This window comes from Colias eurytheme, chromosome 8 (genome assembly GCF_061535395.1).
Source record: "Colias eurytheme isolate Ceu_HAF_F1 chromosome 8, ilColEury1 Martin Lab GWU primary, whole genome shotgun sequence".
Classification (NCBI taxonomy): Eukaryota; Metazoa; Arthropoda; class Insecta; order Lepidoptera; family Pieridae; genus Colias; species Colias eurytheme.
In genome coordinates, this window is record NC_142987.1 from 7,218,905 (window position 1) to 7,242,140 (window position 23,236).

General features: G+C 33.8%; 5 protein-coding genes across 5 annotated transcripts; 1 reads left to right on the top strand and 4 right to left on the bottom strand.

Annotated features, from left to right (window-relative positions):
* Positions 1-190: 190 nt before the first annotated feature.
* On the bottom strand, positions 191-2,513 carry LOC149906597 (uncharacterized). The gene is made up of 2 exons (XM_090104888.1): positions 2,146-2,513; positions 191-1,763 (listed from the first exon to the last, which is right to left on the bottom strand). Exons 1-2 carry the CDS (start codon positions 2,368-2,370, stop codon positions 1,071-1,073), a joined length of 918 nt encoding a protein of 305 aa, XP_089961014.1. The 5' UTR covers positions 2,371-2,513; the 3' UTR covers positions 191-1,070.
* Positions 2,514-4,566: 2,053 nt separating this feature from the next.
* Hrs (Hepatocyte growth factor regulated tyrosine kinase substrate) lies at positions 4,567-16,723 on the bottom strand. The gene is made up of 13 exons (XM_090104726.1): positions 16,588-16,723; positions 16,288-16,372; positions 16,042-16,145; positions 15,572-15,732; positions 14,311-14,426; positions 14,009-14,129; positions 13,824-13,928; positions 10,039-10,186; positions 9,087-9,247; positions 8,217-8,347; positions 7,835-7,961; positions 7,025-7,222; positions 4,567-6,556 (listed from the first exon to the last, which is right to left on the bottom strand). Exons 1-13 carry the CDS (start codon positions 16,619-16,621, stop codon positions 5,018-5,020), a joined length of 3,030 nt encoding a protein of 1,009 aa, XP_089960852.1. The 5' UTR covers positions 16,622-16,723; the 3' UTR covers positions 4,567-5,017.
* Positions 11,002-12,835, bottom strand: LOC149906599 (targeting protein for Xklp2-like). The gene has a single exon (XM_090104727.1). The coding sequence runs from the start codon at positions 12,544-12,546 to the stop codon at positions 11,107-11,109; it is 1,440 nt and encodes a 479-aa protein (XP_089960853.1). The 5' UTR covers positions 12,547-12,835; the 3' UTR covers positions 11,002-11,106.
* Positions 12,962-13,447, top strand: LOC149906600 (U6 snRNA-associated Sm-like protein LSm5). Its single transcript, XM_090104728.1, has one exon. It carries the CDS (start codon positions 13,094-13,096, stop codon positions 13,379-13,381), a length of 288 nt encoding a protein of 95 aa, XP_089960854.1. The 5' UTR covers positions 12,962-13,093; the 3' UTR covers positions 13,382-13,447.
* Positions 16,724-21,109: 4,386 nt separating the features above from the next.
* On the bottom strand, positions 21,110-22,938 carry LOC149906601 (inward rectifier potassium channel 2-like). Its single transcript, XM_090104375.1, has 2 exons — positions 22,611-22,938; positions 21,110-22,336 (listed from the first exon to the last, which is right to left on the bottom strand). The coding sequence occupies exons 1-2, from the start codon at positions 22,670-22,672 to the stop codon at positions 21,244-21,246; spliced, it is 1,155 nt and encodes a 384-aa protein (XP_089960501.1). The 5' UTR covers positions 22,673-22,938; the 3' UTR covers positions 21,110-21,243.
* Positions 22,939-23,236: the final 298 nt, after the last annotated feature.

Consider the following 23,236-nt stretch of genomic DNA (forward strand, 5'->3'; position numbering starts at 1 on the left):
TTAATAAATTATTTATAAAAAAACTAAAGGGGACCTAACAAAAAAAATGTAGGACCTTAAAGGAGGATTCAAAGGTCCTATCGATTTCGGTCATTTTCGTGTGGATTCTGTCCCACAGATAAACTGACTGGAGAATGGCGAAAAGACACATCTTCATGCCACGAAATAGGGAAAAAGAAACGAATTTTTGGCGCCAAATTTGTATTATATCAGCGAAAATAAAAATAATTTTACAAAAATATTATTCTGGGCTAAACCAGCGCGTTTTTAACGACGTGTTTTTGTTAAACATACAATCGAAATTCGAATACAAGTGGTTGCGATTTTTTCCCGCGACAATCCGACAGGACAATACATTTATACTTTTTTCATTGTGCACAAGAGGAAATGCCGTCAGGGACAATTTTGAAAATACGGAAGGTATTAAAAGTTGTGTCAATGCTTTAAGATCACTAGCTTTTCGCCCGCGGCTTCGCCCGCGTTTTCAAAGAAAACCTCGCATAGTTCCCGTTCCCGTGGGATTTGCGGGATAAAACCTATCTTATATTGTGTTAATCCAAGTTACCCTCTACATGTGTGTTTAAATTCAAAGACTACTATATATATATGGTTTAAATTCATTGTAATCGGTTCATTCGGTTCACCGTTCTGTTCTGTAGAAGGTATTTGCATGAAAGTGTAACAAACATACCTTCATCCATCCCTTCAAACTTTCGCATTTTAGTATAATATTAGTAGGATAAACTTGGAGCACACAGATTCAGAGTGTTTGAATGGAGATATAACCACTGCATTTCCTCTTACATTGTTGTCATCAATAAACAGTAATAAATAGTAGTTACCTATATCAATAGTAGACATCAATTATTAGAGTGAAATTATTATAACATTCTGAGCATTACTTATGTATTAAATAGGTAGTAGGTAAATATAGACATCAAAATATTTTCTCATCCTTATAGAACATCACAAACTAAATGAATCCCCAAGTTCTCCTTTATTGCTTTGCAATTTGCATCATTGAATTTAGGGTACTTTTATTTTTCCTAGTACCTACAAAGGAAATTTTTTCAAATCTCCGTTTCCCATAAATGGTGTTCTTGGAAGTAAGCACTCCAGGAAACCAAAGTGTCATCTTCAATAATCCATCTTGATTCCGGTAAACTTAGATCAGATTCAAAGGTCTTTGATGATACCAGTGAACATTGAGGAGACGATCTTAAAGCTAAATCAGGTTTATCTTGAATTTTCTTTTTATCAGGTGCCCAAGGTACTTTCACAGGAGATATTGATGTCATCTTTGGAATAGGCACTGAAGATATTATTGAAATTGATGACTTTGTAAGCAAAGCATTTTCATTACTAACTTCAATGTGATTGTTAACTTTTATTTTCTTTCCATTAGATAGACTGCCCATAGATGTTTGGCTGCCAGAAGATTTATTTTTTGTGTCTTCAATATTTAACCGGGCAGGTTCCAAAGAAGTGTCTAATTCTGAATTTGTTTCTGATATTGAAGCATTAAAATGGTTAGGTAGTTTTGCTGGAGGCTCAGAAAGACAACTTCGGCCTGATTGTAAAAATTTTGTATTTTTGCCATTTCTTTTGCATGGTTGTAACTCCAAGTCAATAGTGCATTCTGATTCTTGGCATTTAAATTTGTGGGGAAGAATACCTTTCTTTAATCTCAATATATTCCTTTTAATATTTAATGGTAAATTAGAAATTTTAAACCGCATGTAATTAAATGTATCTTCTTCTACCTAAAACCCAAACATTTAACTAATTAAAACAATATGTGGTATAAAACAGTACCTATTATAAAATTATTATAAAATAGATAAGTAATAGAACATTAATTATAAAATAGATTTTTTCCCATGTAATGAAAATGTTCACTGCAGTAAATAGTAGCCTAGGTGACACTCTCTATGACTATCACCAGACATGGAAATAACATCATAAAATATCTCCAGTGTGGTCTGTGATAGAAGAAACAAACAAACGAATCTTCTTTAACAATAATAGTATTAGAAATTAGTTAAGGATACCTACTTAGTGTTTTCTTAGAATTATATAAAATTGTTAGGTACCGTAGGATGATCTACTGTCACCATATACAATTTTTAATAGGCAGGTACTCACATCAAAGTGATCTTCACAGCAATATAAGCAAGTTGATGGAGACACCATGTCTCTTTTCATAACATTACACCATGTTTGTCTTATTGCTGCACCTCTCGGGACGAGAAAAAACACTTTATCGGGTGCTGATCTTATTGTATTTTTGCACATCGGCACAATGCAATACTTATATACTGGTTTTTGGGTTTTTTTCGAATGTTCTTTGAAAGAGCTAGGTGAATTCATGATTTATATGTAAGAATAAGTTTTTGTACTATTCTTCTACCATACGAATAGGTACTCATAAATCTAAATCCCCCACCTGTCTATTTGAATTTTTATTTCATAGAGCAAGTTATAATAATAATTAATAATATTTGATTTGTATTGTAGACATCGAGATAGAATGTACTACGTACTAGAGAGGCGATCGCTACTACACTCTCTTTAACACGAGCTAGAGGTAAGAATCACAAGTCTCTTTAGTCTGTGTCGGACTGTGCCCCCCGCTTGCCGCGTCAACACGTGTTATTGCTCTGTTCAAAATGCCTTCGTGTTTGCTTAGATATTGTTTTAACAGTTCCCATAATACAAACAAAGCCCGAGGAGTGACTTTTCACCAGTAAGTTTCCTTATTATGAGTAAGTCATGCATTTTACTAATATTGTTATCATTTTGCGAAAAATCACCACGCGTTCTGCGTTTCGCGCCATTTTTCATAGACTAACAGCACAGACGTGACACTATCGATGAGTCTGTTAAAAAAATGTAACTGGATTTTTTTAACTATGTATATACAATATCTACTAGGAAAGATTACCGTGGTGTAGTACCTAAATATTTATACTTTTACCCGACTACGCAAAGTAAAACGGTAGGTTATATTAAGTAATATTTATTTATTTACCTATTTTTATTTATTAAAAAAAGCCTAATCAATAGTTGTTCCAATAGGATTTATAAATTATTATGCACAACAATTACAAATAAACACAACATTCACAGAAACTAATACAGTAAAAGTTCCTTAATCGCGCTTCCTTTATTCGTGTTTTCACTATTCGCGGATTAAAAAAATGCGACCCAATTTCTATATTCACGACTAAAAATTTTTTTTATTCGCGGATTTAATAAGTACATACATAATAATAAAATTATTCCAATAGGTATCTTACCCAATATCATTGTCAAATGGACTAATAAGAAAGTAAAATAGATCTTATAACAAGTTTGCCTAAAGTACATAATATTATGTTCTTAAATGATATCGCCGAGGCCTTTGACACAAGCCGCCTTTGTCGCAAGCCACCTCTGCAGCGATTGATGTTTTTGAGAATGTAAATAAACAGAATGGAAGCAACCTTATAACTCAATAAATAAAGTATATTTTTATATGTAGTTCCGTTTATAGTAAAGTTACAAAAATTGTGATCGAGTAAGGGGGCGTCCATAAATTACGTGAGGTGTTTTTTAAAATTTTCTGCACCTCCCTCCCCCCCTGGTGAGATGTCGTGAGAATTTATTCAACCCCTCCCCCATCCTCGAATCTCGCGTGAGATTTTTCAAAATGTGAGTTTCTTATACGTAAACGCCATCAACATTGAATCATCGTATCCATTTAAATTACATCATGAAGCAAAAACTGATAAAACTATTGATTACTACACAAAACGACAAAAGCTTAATAAATTGATATTATTTAAAGGAAATTAAAATACATAGTTTAATATAAAATCTTCGTTTTATTAATTCCCTAGTATCAGTACCACCAGATAGTACCGAGTAAACAGATTGCACAATGTGTCGCATCTGCACGCATTGCTTAATCTTTGAACTTGAAGCCACGCCTCGCTCGTTCCACACGTACCCCACCACATCGGCCGCGCGCAATGTTTTTGTTTGGAATAACCATGATTGTAGACTGTATAAAATATAAATGTAATAAATAATTCATAGATGACGTCTACGTCACGTCTAATTCAAATCAAGCGCGCAAACGTCAGGCGCTTCAATCTCATGATGATTCCGTACAGACCTCTTTTTTAGAGTATAAGTATTCTTTGGTACAGACAGACAGACTCAACGACAGACTAGACAGCGAGTGCCGTTTTACCCAATTATGCCGTTTTACCCGATTTGTACCACTTTATCGACTCACTCAATAAAATGATTATCAACATGCAAGTTTTCTCTACAGTGCAGTGAAAGGCTTCGCGGGTCTCGCACCTATCAGCCGCAATAAAAAGAGGTATTAAAAACCTAATTAGTACAAGCCACCAGGTTTTAACTATAATATAATACGTACCTACCTATATTAAACTGAATTCTCTTAGCGCGCGCGCGAGTCTGTGTCACTCTATAAAGGGCACTAAGTACTAACACACATGTCATCATGATCATTGTCATGACAAATGGGAAAGAAAACAAAAAAAAAACACCAAATAAGTTTAAGACTTTATTTTTTACATAGTAGATCATAACTTATATTATGTAAATATTACAAAACAATTATCAGCAAAAAAGAGAAAATAAAAAATATTTGAATTTCTATTTATATATTATTATAATTTTATTAAATTTTCTAAATTTACTAAGCACAACAAATATTTTTATATTGTATCACATAATATATACATTACAAGTACCATCTACAATAGTCTTGAGTCACTAATAATATTATTCTGCAAATAACTTAAAAATTTATAAAAGAAACTGTGATGATAATTTCTATTGATTATTATTAATAATAAGAATAATATGTACCTATTATATGATTATGAATTAGTAATCAACAATATTAGAAAGCTGTGTGGATAATGTCATAATAACTTTATGTAAGTTCTATGCTATTGTGGTAAAATTTTACACATTAAATAACAATTTTCCAGAATGTCTAGTCGAAACTGATAAGTTCCGCAGTATTGTTATTACTTTCAGACTTGATAGGAGTTTGGACTTGTTGAGTTTGTTGTATAGCAGACTGCGGATTTGGTGGTGCATTTCCAAAGTTTTGCTGCTGATTTTTTACACCTTGACCCTGTACATTATTAGGGGGGACCTGCCCTTGCTGCATATTTTGCGGCGCTTGCATGTTTTGCGGCGTTTGCATGTTTTGGGGCACTTGCATATTATGGGGGGCCTGCATGTTTTGCGGCGCCTGCATGTTCTGTGCTGCTTGCATGTTAGGAGGCAGATGCATATTTTGCGGCATTTGTCCAACAGATTGTTGCATATTTTGAGGCATTTGCCCCGGTTGTGGTGGTTGCATGTGTTGTGCCATTTGATTAGACGTAGGCATCGTCATTTGCGGTGGATGCATTTGTTGTTGCATTGAAGGAGGCACCATGTTATGAGGGGAATTGATCTGTGCAGCTTGATTATTTTTTGGCATCTGATTCTGTTGCAATGGTGGACCTTGATTCATATTTTGGTTTTGAGGAATGTTTTGATTTTGTGCTAGCATTTGAGGGTTTTGAAAGTGAGGTGGTTGTCCTGGAACAGGCATGGGCTGGTGTTGAGTTATTTGGGATTGCTGATGATTTTGCTGGCCCTGTTGTTGGGGTTGAGGTAAATTCTGGCTAGTGGGAGGCAAATGATTTTGCATAGGCATATTCTGCCCAGGTACTGACTGGTTATGCATCATTGGTTGGCTATGCACTGGCATAGGCTGACCTGGCATTTGGGATCCAGATTGTTGACTAGTTTGAGGGTTTTGAGAATTAACTGGATACCCAGATACGGGTCCTTGGGGATTGTTGTTTATTTGGTTACCTTGCATCATTGGCATTCGCTGCATTTGCATACCGTACATTGGATTAGTGGCGTTTTGTTGCACCATGTTAGGTTGCGCAAGAGTCATGGGAGGCATCATGGTGTTAGGTGGCTGATTCGGCATATTTGGTTTTGGTATTTGTTGTTGGTTAGGTATATTTGGTTGCGATACACCTTGACCTGGAGGTCCATTTGGGACAGATTGCGGCATCATTTGGTGAATGCCCGGCTGAGACGGTAGACGCATTTGTTGCATTTGCTGCATCATCATCTGCTGTTGCATGGGTAACTGTTGTCCCATGACTGGGCGCATGTTCGGTTGATTCATTGGTCCTTGGATTGGTGGAACTTGGCTCAACGTAGCCGCCGATGTAGACATAGGGAAGGTATTCATTTGTGGCATCGATTGAGACATTGTTCCCATTTGATTAACATTCATTGGCATGTTAGCTTGAGACATGTGTGTTTGTCCAGGTAATGGTGTGGAGCCGTCTGTCGTTTGAGGTGGCATTTGGGGATGAAACGGGGCGTACATGAGCTGATTGGGAAAACCGGGTTGGAATTGGTGCATGGCAACACCAGGCATATAATAACCGCTGCTGGACATCATGTACTGGTGCTTCTGCTGTTCCTGTCGCATTTGCATTTCGCGCTCTTGCTCCTAGAAAATAAAATAGTTAATAAAAATATTTATTTTGAATTGAGCCTAAAAACTAATCAATAAAAGTATACATAATTGGTTTAAATGAAAACAGTAACTGTAAGATATCTGAATAACTTATATATTTTTGTTTTATATTATGGTACATTACAGGTTTTATGATCATATTAATCAATGCCAATATTATTACGAGGTTTTCAAGACGTAAAACGGGAACAAAGATTAACAATATTATTTTGTTTACATCTTAGAGAACATCGACTTTAAATCAAAGAAATCATAACACGATTGTGACAGAAATCAAGCACACACAGGGGAAATCTTGCATAGATACCCACGGCCTCCGGGGAAGGGGCCGTGGGTTATGTCGGATTCCTACCGACCAAAACCCCACTGTGTTCCGTCAAGCCGCATCAACGACGGGGCCACGGGTATGGTAGAATTCTTCCGTGACAAACGGAGACCCACCTGCACTCTCTGCAGCGCCAACTGCCGCTGGTACTGCAGGTACTCGTGCTTCTTCTTCCTCATGGCCTGCAGCTTGGCCGCCATTTGCATTTGCCGCTGTCGCTCCGCCGCCTCTGCGGCTTGTGCGAGTCGCGCCGCGTGTTCAGCGCGGAGCGTGTCTAGCGCCGCTCTGCTGTCGCGCACTTGGCTTATTTTGTCCTGCGATTGTAAATTTAAGTTATTTTACAATGGAAGATATTTATTTATTTAATCATTTATTGTACCACACCATTTAATATTACAAGTATAATATATATTTGTATGCATGCGAAGTACAAAAGGTGACCTTATCGCTTAGAAGCGATTTCTTCCAGGCCACCTAAGATAAGATATGATATTTTTATATGTAATCTTATATATAAAAATGAATCGCAAAATGTGTTGGTAAGCGCATAACTCGAGAACGGCTGAACCGATTTCGATCATTCTTTTTTTATTATGTTCCTTGAAGTACGAGGATGGTTTTTATGTAGAGAAAACGTAAATATTATGTACCACGGGCGAAGCCGGGGCGGACCGCTAGTAATTAAAAAAAATGTATGTAATGTAAAAGGTATGTAATGGATAAAGTCGAAAAAGTGGGTGAAGTCATTACCAATAAATGAAAACACCGCAAATCTAGTTCATAATAGTATTTAAAAACTATAAAAAAAATATCATCAAAAATACGAAACAATTTGTATGGACGGACAAAAAAAAATATTGTCTCCATGCAGTATACATTCCAGAGATTTATAAATGAAAAATCATAAATTATTTGATTGTTATTACCTGTAAGCTCTCTAAGTAAACCCTTTTATCGTCCTGTTGCTGAATATATTTCAGAAGCTTGGAGTGCATTGCTGTTATGTTCATGAATAACGTTTGTACAGATGTATCATTGGCGATGGAGCGACCACTGTAAAATAATAAATAATTTACTTAATCTATAGTAATTATAATTATCTAGACTTATTAAATTCATTATATTCTGTATACGACAAATGGAAAAACTAATACATAACATAAATCTAAGTGAATTCACATGTAAAAATTGTTAAAAATTTACTTTCACAGAAATTATACGAAAATAGTAACTAGGTATGCGACTTTGGATGGTTTGATACTTAAAAGAAATTTTTTATTAAAAACATTTATTTTTAATTATACATACCGAGAAGAATTACTCTTCATTCTATTAACAAATATTTCCACTTGGGATTTGAGATTCTCAACAAAGTCATCAATTTCTTTATCCTCCGCTTCATCTTCTTGAGATTTCGCAGACGAAGGTTTCGAGAAGTCCTGATAATAAACATATATTTTATATAAATTCAAGTTGTGTTATTTACTTAACTTACGTATCATCGACAGCTGAACGAGTTTTATTTTATTAGTTGGATTTTTCATTTCAATTATAATATATAAAGGGATTACTCTTTGCTCGAGACTCTAGACTATGACGTCAGGTAATAATAATTAATTAATTTGTATTTAAGAAATAAATATTGCATCATTCTAGTCCTATTCATTTATAAGAAAAAGTTATGTTATTTCTCGATTCATCATTCCACAGCGGCGTCGTTCGTGCCATAGAAGCCGCATTCCGCATAATATGCGCTCTATTTCAATTTTTTTTTTCATATAGCTGGCCATAAACAGTAAAAAAAGACGGGTTGCACTCCGGGAGTGCCGGCAGAAGTGGAAACTTGATTATTAACGTTGAGAATGTTTGATAATGTCACGTGTCCTGACGCGGGTTTAAGATTTTATACCCATTAGAGAAAAAGTGCTCAACGCCGCTAAAGAAGTTTTCACTTCAATAAAAAAATTGGTTGTTTGTAAAGTAGGTTTACGATCGAGATGTTTACGTGATAACATAATGCAGTGGCAGCGCTCGACATGAGACGGGAGATCGGTCCGTCTCTCTCTCGTTATACCTGCGATCGCGCTCGTGAGGTTTTGGTGTGACACAAGTTTCTGAACTAGTCACACGACTAAAACGATTTTAAAAACGTTATCACGTTAAAAAGCATCCCCATACCTCCGCCGCGTCATTAGTCCCGTGCGAGGACGGCGCGGTGGGCGCCGCGGGATCACGGGACAGCCGCTGCTCCCAGTAGTTGCGGTCGAGGTAGCGGGACAGCTCCGCGTTGCCCGTGCCGTGTTCTGGCGACGCGCTCACTGACGACGGCGTTGGGGACACTGAAAATATACATTCTTTATAATATACCTACTAGATAAAAAAATGTATGCGTGTACTTAGAGTACACACGTAAGAAGTGAAACTTCTTTATGACCTTAAAAATGTTACGAGTATGGCGTAACGCAAAAATGTTACACTAAATTTTTGTCCAACCCCGATAAAGAAGTTTCACTTCAAAAAGAGCGTGTGTGCCGAGCACATGTGTCAGAAGTGAAACTTCTTTGGCAAGAACCAAAGATACTGAAATCGTCGCATTACTCCATGACGTGACGGTATTGCCATGACGCGACTTTAAAATTTTCCTCTCAACGCACCTATATGTATGTTTATAAAATAATAGTATAGTTAAAAAAGACTTAAAAATACGCTTTTATAATATATAAATTATAATCTATTAAAATAATAATTTTATTTTTAACCTAATTCATTGTATTTTTATTGATAAGTACAAAGTTTGAATAAAATCTGTTTATTTAAATGACCCACTTTAAATATCTCTTTCTTGTCTAATCTCACATACAAACATAAACATATTGTGAATAATGATGAAATTCAAGATATAGGTACTAAAACGTGTTTAAATACTAATATATTCCGAGTTTTTGACTGGCCTACACTCAATGTGAACAATTTACAAATAATTATTGTGAACTATTTTTACAATAACATGACATGTTTAGCTATAACTAAATACACATTCAATCATAAAATATGTAATCAAGATGAAACTTTTCATTAATATTCTAAAACCATTACTAAAGAGTTTAGTTAAAAATAAAAATATAATTACATGTTGGATGAGTCGTTGGTTCAGGAGCAATATATGAGCGGGAGCGTTTCTCCTTCTCCTTTTGTTCAGCCTCTGACTGGCTCAAAGCAAGTGCTAGTTGTAATTCCTCTTCTTCTTGCAACTCTTCCGCCGTTTTCCCTGGTGGCTTCTATTCAGACAAATCATTTGAATCAAATAAAAGCAAAAAATGTACAATGAAACAATGTACAATTGTAATATGAAAGTAGATAGTTTGTAAATAGTAACTAATGTTTTGTTTTTCTGATATTATTCATTGTTCCTCTATCAAGACATTAAATACTATGCAGGGCAAAGAGACCTTACTAAGTTTTGTGTTTTACAAAACAATTTTTCCTTAGAAAAAACCTTGGTTTCATTATAGTATGTATTGAATCACTAGATAAGGATTTTATCATTTTAGAAAACTTCTCAATTAAATGGTAACTGTAAGTTGTAACAATTACATACATTCATATAGGTATACATATAAATAACCATATTTATAACAAACTAGCAGTCCGCCCCGGCTTCGCCCGTGGTACATATTTACGTTTTCTCTACATAAGAACCATCCTCGTACTTCAAGGAATATAATAAAAAAAGAATTAACGAAATCGGTTCAGCCGTTCTCAAGTTATGCGCTTACCAACACATTTTGGGATTCATTTTTATATATAAAGAAAGATAAATAACCAATAATCAATACATTTAGGAGTCATATAAATAAACAATGTATTACTTCAAGATGACGTCATTACAATGGCATGTAATTCAGGTTTTATATTGTGTGCATAGATAGCATTATACTCAATTTTGATGATGATTTGCTTTATTAAATTCTGTTTCATAATAATAATTATGTCACAAATATAAAAACTATAAAGGAAATGAAAAAAAAGAGTGATATGACTAATTATTATATTTATTTAAAGACCACATAATTATAATAATATGCATTATATGTTAAAGTTAAATATATATAAAATGTCAATCACAATTTCCAAAAGCAGTCCATTTTAAAGCGACAAGAATAACACATAATTTGTATTATGAATAATGAACATAAATTTACTTTTGTTTCAGTCTTCTAACAAATTTAGGTGTTTCTGGAACAGTGAGAGGTCCTGCTGATTTTTCTGGAACAAATGGATTTAATGATGGGATTGGCTTTGGATGATGTACCAATGTAGACCTCAATTGTGCTATTGCCCTTTCCTCAGCCTCTCGCTGTTCCTGTTCTTTCAGCTGCTTATTTCTTTCAATTTCCTTTTCTTTCTCTTTTATTTGTTTTTCAAATCTTTCTCTTTCAGCTGCTCTTTTTTCAGTAGTCAACTCGAAGGGCACTGGCTTTGAAATAGGGTTAGCCTGCAGTACAGGCTTAAATGGTTCTTTGTAGAGTACTACAGGAGGTTTGGCTTCAAACTTGACATGATTTTCCTTATTTTCTGAAGAAGCAGTAGAACCAATGCCTGTTGCAGAGTGCATCCTTTTTTTAACAGCGTTTGGTAAAGGCTGTGCCTTAAACTGTGAAGCCATTTTCCTTTCCTCCTGTAACTGTTTTTTTATTCTTTCCTCTCTGCGTCTCTTTGATTCTTCATCCCTTTTCTCAAAGGAAAATGGTTCTGGTTTGACAGGACCGTGTCGAACAATATGTTTTTCAGTTTTTTCTTGGTTTTTAGCTTTAGTGGCCATGTCACATTGTTTGTTTTCATGCTTCAAGCAATCAGTTGAGTTTGCTCTTTTGTAATGAAATTTAGGACTAACAGGTTTAGTAATACTTGTGATAGGCTTTATGGGAATCTGTGGCTTCTCAAGTATATGTTTTGGTGCAGGACGGGCTTTAAAGTGATGAGCTTGTTCGGGTGATTGCATGTTTTTCTTATGAAATTCAGTAAGTTTGAAAGGTTCAGGAACTGTCCTCGGTTTTCTTGGCACATCCGGTAGATGAACTGGACCAATTATCACAGATTTAGGAATAGGATTAGCTTTAATTTTAAACTTTCTTATTTCTTCCAACTCCATTTCTTCTTTTTCTTTCTGTGACATGATATGACGAGGACGCGCGCGAGTTTTACAACGCAACATGGGAGATTGCGCTATAGTCAACCTAGATCTGCTCATTACTTGTTGTGGTTGAAATAGTTTAGGTTTAGTGGTACGAAAACGTCCTGGAGTATCTCGCTCATAGTGATATATGGCCTCGGCCATTGATACAAACTTTGTTTTCGATAATTCTTGGTTTCCTCCAGTTTGTTTATGATATCTTTCACAAACACCGTCCTCATCATTTTCAAAGTTTAAATTAGAAAATTCCTGTTTCAGTATAGCGATATCGTTCATTGAAAGAGACTTTCTCATAGCAGTAAAGCCGTTCTCGAAAAAATCCATTCTGTTGTGTTCTCCGAAGTCATTATCGTTAGGCGAGATTGGTTCTTCTTTGACACGAATATTACCGTTTGGTGTAAAACAAACATCTCCACGAAAGTTTGTTACGTAGTCTCTAGGCATTTTTATAATTCGTGGTACTATTAAAGACTAACACATAAAATAAAACTTTTAAAAACAAGATTCGAAGTAGGTAACTTACGAGAACAAATATTGGTTTGCTAAATGATAATCGTTATTTCAAAAGTTCAGTTTTCCTGTATTTCAAATTGTCAATTGAAATTTGAATTATTGCCAGTGTCAAAAGTTCAATATTATTGTCTATGGTTTGACTTTTGTTTCAATTTAGTAATGAAATTATCAGTAATATTTTTGAAATTGAGATGTATAATAAATTGAATATTTAAATAATTATTACTTGGTCTAATTAAAGCTGAAAAATAATTGAATACCGAAAAAATATCAATCATTGTGGCTATGGGACGCGAGACATTTGATAAATATGAACTGTCAAATGTTAAACGTCATGTCAACTGTCATTAGAAATTTGTAAATTGCGAGTTGTTTGTACGATTTATTGTGAAAGTATTCATATAATATTTCTTTTGAATCGAATTATTTTGAATAATTGGCTTATATCAAATACCGTACATATTTGAAAAACTTAAACATGGCGCAAGCACTTCCGAATCCCAACACGCTGTTGCCGCTGGAGCTCGTCGATAAATGTATAGGATCGCGCATTCATATTATTATGAAGAATGACAAAGAAATGGTTGGAACGTTACAAGGATTTGACGATTTTGTTAACATGCTATTAGATGACGTCACGGAATATGAATCAACTCCAGAAGGTAGAAAAATAACCAAGCTAGATCAGATACTTCTTAACGGTATGAATATAGCTATGTTAGTTCCTGGTGGAGAAATGCCCGGCGAATCATATGAAGGACAATAGTTAAGCATTCATGTAATGATACACTACGCATAACATATTATTAAGGAATAAATAATAATAACATAATACCTTCTTTCAATATCCTGTTTGTCTAACAACTAATATGATATGTATAGTAATGTGAACAAATTACTGGTTTTCAATAATAAAACAATAAGGATATTTAAAATGAAATTATAAGATGATAATAGTCAACATTTGGATTTGAGTCAGCTATAACAGTATTCAGTACCTATAGTTATGATTTTATTCCCCTTTAACCTCAAGTTTAAAACAACAATGTAAATGTTTTAAATAAAATAAACAAACAAGATAATATCATGTTTAAAAAATGGAAAGGATTTACTTCTTTATTGCTTTTTATTATCACTGTTAATTGCAATAGAAATCTTGATATTTCATCATTCATTGAAATTAGTATATTAAGAAATAATTGACTAACCTGTGGTTGAGCAGGGCCATAATCGCTTGATGTGTCAACAATTTCAATCTTTGCAGAGGACGGTGGACGGCTGACTTTATCGAAGCAAGCCTCACAAACTCGCACCTTTTTTAATAATAAAAATAATAACTATCTGCTATTTAAGTAATTGGTTAAGTAAATTAAAGTAAGGAATCATTACCTACCTCTTTTTCAATGCCAAATTTGGGCAAGGTTGAAGTTTTGGAACTGCACTGTTGGCAGAACACTTGGCCACAAGCACGGCAATGATGGCGGCGAACCATCAAAGAGAAAGCCACACGGCACCTAAATATAATTGTTGCTGAGTCATTTCAAACAAAAATTGATGAAATTTGTTTCATAATTTATATGATATCAAATGCATTATCAAAGTTTATAGTTAAATAATGATAATTAGGTAATAGGTAAAATATTTAGAAAACAAATGTTCTTAATTTTATCTTTAAAAGTATAAAATATATCTTACCTATGACAGACTTCACCGTCTGCCCATTCGGGGGCAGTGTCCGCAGAAAACATTGCATCAGATTCTTTCAACGGAGGAAACTTATGTCCTTCAGCTTTTAATATATTCACTGTATCCTGGTATATTAAAAAAATGTTTAAAACTATATTTTACACTAGATATATGCTTCAGACACAATTTTTTTGTTTTTAAACAATGGCACTTGCTGTGATAACCAGCATCTACTATGATATGAGTCATACTGTCAGGTGAAGTGATAATAATCAGGCAATGACATCACAAAATAGCTTATAGTATAACTTATAGAGGTACAGTATTTATGAAAAAAAAAAATTACAGTAAAATATGAGCATTCATTATTTACATACAAATTATCATTATATAATTAAATCATACATTCACCTCAAACACAAAGAAACACAAGATAATAATGTGAACATAATTGAATACATATAATCAGGTCGTTGACACTAGTCCTGCCATTAAAATATATTATTAGAAGATTTTATCACCACATGCACACATTACATAAATACACAATGTATTTAATATTGCTGGCCTTACAAGCAGTATGAAATTGATGACTAGACTTTGACATAAGTTTGTTATAATTAGATTATAAAGAAAATCAATACGAAAGATGAGTGCTCTGGTGATAACCAATTTTAAAATGGTCAAACTATTGTAATTTGTTGGAATTTACATAATACATGATGCTTAAAAATGTACTCAATCAGGTTGGATATTGAAAAATACATCAAATAAGTTTTTAAGACACACAATAATACAAAAGATAATGTGATTGGATTAAGGAATGGGCTTTTTAAATTCTAGATGTAGAAAGACTCTGATACCTTTAGCATTAGTTGCTCAGTGAATTAAAATTTTCAATGAATATGCATCAATTTACAGTTTAATTGGGGGATTATCTGGGATGGACATTGGACAGTAATGAATTAACAAGAAGTGGTAGAATCCACTTGTTGTTAATTCATTACTGACCCACGACTAGAATCCATGGAATGTGTACAAAAATATTTTTGTAATTTATATTATTGTTCATATTTAACACTCATCAGAGTGTTCAGGGGGGTTACTATGATGTCTTAAAACAGTATTTATTCCAGTGTAGAAGTTTGAGATGTTGCTACACGATCTATATAGTTACCTCTGACATTTTTCCACAGTAGAATAATTGATACTGTTTTAAAACACTAAAGTAACCCCCAGTTATATATAAATTAAAGTCATATTTACATACCTGCACAGCTCTATATTTGGGAGTGTTGCGGAAAGCAAACGCCCATGCCTGTATCAACTCCAGAATTTTGGTCTTCAAATTTTCATGCTGGGTTGTCTTCACTAAATCACGAAGCATTTCACAGAATGCTTTCGATGCAACCTCATCATGTACACCTGAGCCTATATCACAACTATCTTAGTAATTTCCATATAAACAATATTATTACATTTTTCTAAGCTATGTTTGCGCTTATGATAAGCTATGCACAGAGTAGACATAGTTTTGTTGATTTTTCTTGGTATAGTAGTAACAATTAAAAATTGATCTTTTAAACAATTTATTTTATTACATTAATATGATTATTTGGTACATAGTAGAATTGATTTTAAAATCCTAGAAAACTTATTGCTAAGCAGATCCTTAAAACTATACAAAAAATTGATGTTTAATTATTATCAATATTTCTAATGTAACAATATTTTTCTTACCACAATTTTTAACTATGCTTTCCAAGGTTAGCAATGCAAACATTGCCTGATGAGGATTTTGTGAGTAAAGTTTCTTTTTGACACCAGCCACTGCATATTTTGGTCTAAAAATATCGACAATATTACATTTAAATGTACATAATTTACATTATAAATATGTATTTATATGTGAGTCAATATAGTAGTAACAAAACAATTTTAATGATATTGTAATGAGGGTTGAACTGGCGAAAATATAATACTCACGAACAATCATTTTGTCTAATTAAATCACAGATTTGCAAGATAGACGGCCAGTCAGGATCTAGGCGTAGATTACTTGTCGCTTTATCTAGAACAATACAAAACGCGAATAGTGAAATAATATTTAGTCATAAATAAGTAGAATGATAAAGAGCTCACCTTGTTATAAGTGAATCGTCATTAAAGAGGAAAAATATGCAGTAAAAAAGAAAGTGATGCAAATTAATGAAATAAGACAGGGCAAAACAATATCAATAACAATGTAAATGAGGACATATATATTGCATCTCATAGATTACTTACCCAATAATTTATCGAATACACTTGTTCGAAACATTTTTGATAGGCACTACGTATTCAAAACTTATTATTTTTTGTAAGCAGTAGCGATAAATCTTTTTGTGGATAGAAAAATGACAGCTCACTTTGTCAATTTATATTTTTTTTTACATTGGTAGGAGACAGGAGTGAATGTCATTTTCAATGTAAGTTTCATTTTTCGCAAATTATGTGGTTGTAATTAATTGTTTAAATATATAAGATAATATTCAGAAATATCTAATAATTCATATTACGTACGTTTTATACTTAAATATAGAGTACTTTACTCATATTTGCAACATCACATACCATTAAGACGTAGGGTGAATGGGAATCTTAGTGGGATTACGAGCAAACCAGTAACATAACGAAACTAATGCGCGATTAAAAAACCGTTCTTTCTTCTAAATTAATTTGAAACAATTCTCGCCAAGAAATGCATTAAAATTCTTAAATAAATGCATGTAGATTTAATTCACGCTACTGCCTACTGTAGGTGTGCTATGGGTGCCAAATATTAAAATTGCGTAAAATAAATAAACGTCTACTACAAACAACATTTTTAACCCCAAACCTATTTTTCTCAACTATTGGGGCATTTTTAATCTTCTGTGATTTAAAAAAAATTTTGAATAAATTAATACTGACAACAATATTTTTGGGTCTGGCAGCGCCGCGTCTCAAATTTCAGGACGTTTGCTAGAAATTAGAATATAATGATCGGCTAGAATACGGCTAGAATCTTGGCTAGAATCCACTAGAATCGTAGGCTAGAATCTCTATTTACGTAGTAACTAATACTTAATCTGTGGTGTCTATTCCATTCCATTTCTACAGATTCAAATCTGTACCAATGTCGCCACCACGGAAGATATATTATATAGACCAAGATATAGACCGTAGAGGGAGAATGAACACGAAGTATATATTAAATTTCTATGGTCGCCACATTAATCTGTGTTTGAATTTCCCAAACGTCTGTGCCGCGTCTGTGCCAAACGTTAATCCACAGAGCAAGTAATGCGTTAAGCGTCGTATTCACGGTCCATCTTGACGTACGTCCCGCCAAGGTCATACACGATGCACGACGCAAAACGACAGTGAATAGTGTTGACGTACGTCAATAATTATTATTATTATCTTGCTGGATGTGCACAACCAATTTTTCATCCAGCGAGCACCCCCACCACCGCGAACGTCGGGCAGATGGACAGTGAATAGCGCGGACGTACAGCAGATCAGTGTTGCCAACAGAAATTAATGTAAATATGTACTTGGAAACGTGGCCTATTGATATGATTTTTTTGTGATAACCTAGTGAGTACCTACATGAGCAAGCAAGAAACAGTTATTTTATATTTTTATGTACACAGGAAATACCCAATTATCATTACTTTTGGATCAACCTAGTACACATGGACAGTTTATATTCAGAAGTTATTATTTTAAAAGAACTCCGAGGCGAATTGATGAATAACACAGATTTTATGCAAAAGTCCACTGCAGAAAAATGGCAATTTATTTAAAAAAAATGTCCTAACGAATTTGTTTGTTTAAAAAAAATGATTAGCTATAATATACTCTCTGTTCCCGCCACTTCAGCATTTACTGAAAGAGTCTTTTCGGTCATGAATGTGAAGTGGCGGGAAGAGAGAAACCGAGCTTCATTAAAAATTAATTAAAAATGAGCTCTTGAAATATATAAATTTAGATTTGGAATGTTTGGATTCATATAATTCATTTAAAAATAATCAAAAATTGTTAGGTACTGCAAAAAGTACAAAAAAATACATTTTAAAAATATTTATTTACTCTTTATTTACCTCCTTTAAAATCAGATATACTCTATATCTTCAAATAAAAGTTGGCAACACTAGCCATGCTTGATGCGCGCACGATCGAAATAATGACTCCTCACAATCGGCAGCGTTGGGCGAGTAGAGGCAATCACGATAGGACATAAATGCCTATGATCGTCTCTATAGATGTCAAACATATTGTATCGAGATGTATTCATTGTATTCAGAACCGCAAGAATGGTGGCAAACATTGATTTCTTGGGCCAACGCTGCCCAGTGTGAAGAGGACCCATCACAGCAATATCTTCAAAGTTGTAAATGTAGTTTTTAAATAAAAAGTGGTTCTTCTGAAACCCCTGTAACTAATAATATACATACCTACCATATACCTTCCTAATAACTATCCAAATGTAATTTATTTATCATTTGAAGACAATATGTACCTACTTAGTTATGTATGTATTTACCAACTTGTATTTTGTAGGGTGTCTTCCGATATGCACTGCAACCACTGCACATCACTGTAGAAAAATTCGTTCCGTTATGGACTGCCAGTACTTATACTGCCGCAGTACCCTAGGGAAATTTATGACGTCACTAGATTTCCGCCCGCGGCTTCGCCCGCATTTTCAAAGGAAAACCCGCATAGTTCCCGTTCCCGTGGGATTTCCGGGATGAAACCTATCCTATGTGTTAATCCAAGTTACCCTCTATATGTGTGCTAAATTTCTTTGTAATCGGTTCAGTAGTTTTTACGTGAAAGAGTAACAAACATCCATACATCCATACATCCATACAAACTTTCGCCTTTATAATAGTATATTAAGATTAAGATTAATCGCCGCCATATTCTACTGTGAGCACTGGCGTTTTCGAGGTAAGGTACTCGCAGTACTTTGATCACGTGATCAGTCCACAGAGCAAGTAATATGATCAGTCAAAACCACTCGAGTGCCTAACGTCTTATAAACAAAGCTACAGTATAATAAAATTTTAAAGTTCTGTAATTAGTTTGGATTAATAAATAAAACAATGGAAGAATTGCAAAAATTAACTTTATTAGACTGTGTTGAAAATGTTCAATACGAGCTGAAAGTTCTTTTTTATTCTTTTATACGAAAAAGTACTTACTTTTATTATATTATAAATTCAATTTACAATTAATATTAATTAAAATAATTTTAATTGGACAGTACTCCAAAACAGTTTATTTTTATGTTCTAGAAAACTTTAATACACTCATTTGAATGCTGCGTCAAAAAATGCGGCTGACAGTATACTGGATTGCGTTCCGTTTTAAATCGTAACCAGTATAACTGGCTATAAAGGAACGGCTTCACAGTATACTGAATTGACGTCACACCTTACAGTGGTCGCAGTGTATAACGGAATACACCCTTAACTGCGTATAATATTTTTTATTAATCCATGGCAAGTAGGTACAATAAAAATTTTTTATTCTAATATCAGGAAAATATCTCTTTTTTGGTACCTAATTACAAGAAATCTGATATTTTGACTGACCGGTTGGCTTGGTTGGTAGTGGCCCTGCCTTGCAAGCCAGAGGTCGTGGGTTCGATTCCCACCCGGGGCAAATATTTGTGTGATGAACATAGAATATAGATGTTTGCTCTGTGTCTGGGTGTTAATTATCTATATAAGTATTTATTTAAAAAATTATATATGTACTAGCGGTCCGCCCCGGCTTCGCCCGTGGTACATATGAAAAATAGATGTTGGCCGATTCTCAGACTTACCCGATATGCACAGAAAATTTCATGAGAATCTGTCCACCCGTTTCGGAGGAGTATGCAGACTAACATTGTGACACGAGAATTTTATATATAAGATGTTTATCAGCCATCTAGTTTCGATAACACAAGCGAAAGCTTAGTATGGGATCAGATCGTGCCGTGTGTGAAAATTGTCCTGAAATATTATTTATTTATTTATTTTTTTATAGGTAGTAGGTAAACTTATGCAATCTGGAATCCTATAAGAATAGGTACCTACTCATAAGACAGGGGATAGCTATGAAATGAATGAAAAAACTCTTATTACCTATTAAAGAATTTTGCAATACAATATTGTCACCTGAATTCAAATCAAGCACAGCAACATCACTATAAAATGAATAACATAATTTAATAAGTGCCACAGAGCAAGTAATATATAAGTACTATGTAGGTACCCAGTACCCACCTACGGTTTCTACATAAAAAAGTCGGAACAGTGCTCTCTACCAAGGGACACATTTTATTTTACAGTAATTATACTATAGTTAGATTTTAAGACATAAGATAATATACTTTCCCATTTGATCTTATGCTCAAAAATATGCAAAATGCTACATTTTTGTTTTAATTAAATCACAAAATTTTTTAAGCAAGTAACTATCGTTATCATAATATTTATCAGAGAATCTTTTTCCTCGCCGCTTATCGAAAAGCAAGATAACAGCATATACATATTGTCACCACATTTAGTAAGAACAGCCTGACACACTAATTTCAAGAATTCTTAAAACTAGGCCATTATAATAAAATGTATTTCAGTTTTATGAAGAGCTAAGATAAATAAGGTTGTGTGTAATTAAACCAAGTACCTATAATGAAAGAAATGTCTACGAAAAGTTTTCTTGAACAATGCATGCACGTTAACAAAAGGAAACTTCAAAAATTAGATGAAGATATAAATGTATGTACAAATTTAGTACTGATTATAAAAATGAAACTTTCTACATTGGAATTGAATATGACTGCGTTGAAGATAATTTATGAAGATGTGATGGAATTGCGGAAAATAATTCTTATACTACACCCACATTTAAAACGGAAAACTATACGATCTGGCGACTAAAAGGTATTTGTCGATGTGTATTGAATGGTATTTTCCTTAGTTTTCTATTTCTATAATAATTTATAAGTTCTTGTCCTGTGCAAAGTGGGGTATTGACGCGATAGGTCTCGTCGAATTTGCAAAAGTCTATAACAAAACCTTGTTTGTTATTTTTATAAAAGTAGGGTTCCATGAATCGCCTTCCCCAGAGTATTTCAGCGCCAGTGTAGCTCGATTTTGCTTGAAGTGGTTGTCCCGTTGATTCAATTGTTCCTTCAAAAGTTACTAATATTTCTATATTACTCTTCAAGATTTCCTGAGCGGAGATATCATAGAAAGGGCTATTTTTATCTATTCTATGCACAGCAGTGACTGGAAATATGAACAGAACGTCATCACAATTATCGACCATTATGTTCAACTTTACCTGATCATAATTGAGTAAATCTACGCCATCTTTGGTTATATATTTTATAAGGTACGCGTTGACAGTCGAAGCTATTATTCTTGACTTTCTTGTGTTGCCCACTCTGAACATCAAGCACAAATACCCGTCCCTTTGATTGATTATGGCGTATTTTGAAAACATCAATGTTTGCGCTCGGTTCTTTGGCTTCGTTAATTTAGCGAATACAATTCCTATGAACAGGGATTGAATTATTTTCCCTGTAATGCTTTCGATGCACATTGTAAACATGGCTTCTGGGCATTCCAAAGTAATCGCCCTGGATCCATATCCAATACTTGTTTGTACTTCAATACTGAATAAGAATATGGATGTGAAATTATATATTTCGGTCACACATGGTTTCCACTCTGTGATATTGTTGGCTAGCGGTAAGTTTTCATCTTCTAAATCTCCATGCAAATATAATATGACCCACCATATGACAGCGAAAATAAGCCAACTTAAAACACAGGTTATTGTACAATACAATATTGTCCACCTCCATCTAGCTTCAAGAAGTACTTTAACCAGGTCGATTATGAATCGTAATTTATTTTTATGTGATTTCGCAAAATTTAGTTCCCCAGATTTGAACACAATGCGTTCCTGTTGTCTAAGGCGGAAGGATATTCTTTTGTGTATATGTCTGCAAATTAAACATTCAAATGTTATTTAAATAGTGTTAAGATATCTAATTAAGTTTGGCACATTCGATAGTCATATTAAGCCTCCATGAAAATTTATTTTTAATAAGAAATTTGGCCGCTATCGCATCATTTGTAACCCAGCTCTATCTAATGTTAGATACATTAGATAGAGCTGCGAAGTCTTATTATATTCTTGAAGTGATTTATTTAATGTCATATGCTTAAAATATAAATTTATTGTACGAGAAGAACTTAGTTTAAGCCATTGCTTACCGTTTGCAACTACACTGAGCGTGTGGCTCATCTATGTTATTTTCTTTAGAGTTAGTATCCATTTATGGGCAGTAGGTTGTGATTACACAATTATAATTTTCCTATTGTATGGCAACTTGGACTATTTCTTCTTAAGTACTATTCCAATTCTGAAACTATCCGTTTGACAAGCGTCATCGAACGTTAAATGTTTACTTCCGTCTGTACGTGCCTTCTCATTTTCAAGATCACTAATTAAATATTTATTTGTAAAGATAAAACAAGATAAGCTTTGACGGATTTTCACTATCTTGTTTAGAATCATCTTGACGAATATTGAATCAGAAAGAAATCGTGATACTTACATGCATATATTATAAGAATTTTATTAATAAAGATTGATTTTTCAATTGATATTATGAAAAAACCTGTGGAAAAAACTAATAACACACTTAAAATTTATGTGATTCTGCTACTTCTCAAAAGATGGCGCTATAATTTGTTACATTTAACATCGATAATACAAATGAACATAATAACGCTCGATTAATTAGCACCATTTCAGGGTAAATTTTAAATTACAACAAAAACACATGAAAAAAATAAAATAAAAATACACGTGTAGCGTGAAAAAGTTAGGTACAGTA

Coding starts and splice junctions, on each gene's coding strand:
- Hrs (XM_090104726.1), bottom strand. CDS start 16,621: ATGTTTCGAACAAGTGTATTCGATAAATTATTGG. Junction 13,929..14,008: donor AATTTGGCATTGAAAAAGAG/GTAGGTAATGAT, acceptor TTATTAAAAAAG/GTGCGAGTTTGTGAGGCTTG. Junction 7,223..7,834: donor TTTACTTAGAGAGCTTACAG/GTAATAACAATC, acceptor TTACAATCGCAG/GACAAAATAAGCCAAGTGCG.
- LOC149906601 (XM_090104375.1), bottom strand. CDS start 22,672: ATGGATACTAACTCTAAAGAAAATAACATAGATGAGCCACACGCTCAG. Junction 22,337..22,610: donor GCTCAGTGTAGTTGCAAACG/GTAAGCAATGGC, acceptor TTTAATTTGCAG/ACATATACACAAAAGAATAT.
- LOC149906599 (XM_090104727.1), bottom strand. CDS start 12,546: ATGCCTAGAGACTACGTAACAAACTTTCGTGGAGATGTTTGTTTTACA.
- LOC149906597 (XM_090104888.1), bottom strand. CDS start 2,370: ATGAATTCACCTAGCTCTTTCAAAGAACATTCGAAAAAAACCCAAAAA. Junction 1,764..2,145: donor GCTGTGAAGATCACTTTGAT/GTGAGTACCTGC, acceptor TTTGGGTTTTAG/GTAGAAGAAGATACATTTAA.
- LOC149906600 (XM_090104728.1), top strand. CDS start 13,094: ATGGCGCAAGCACTTCCGAATCCCAACACGCTGTTGCCGCTGGAGCTC.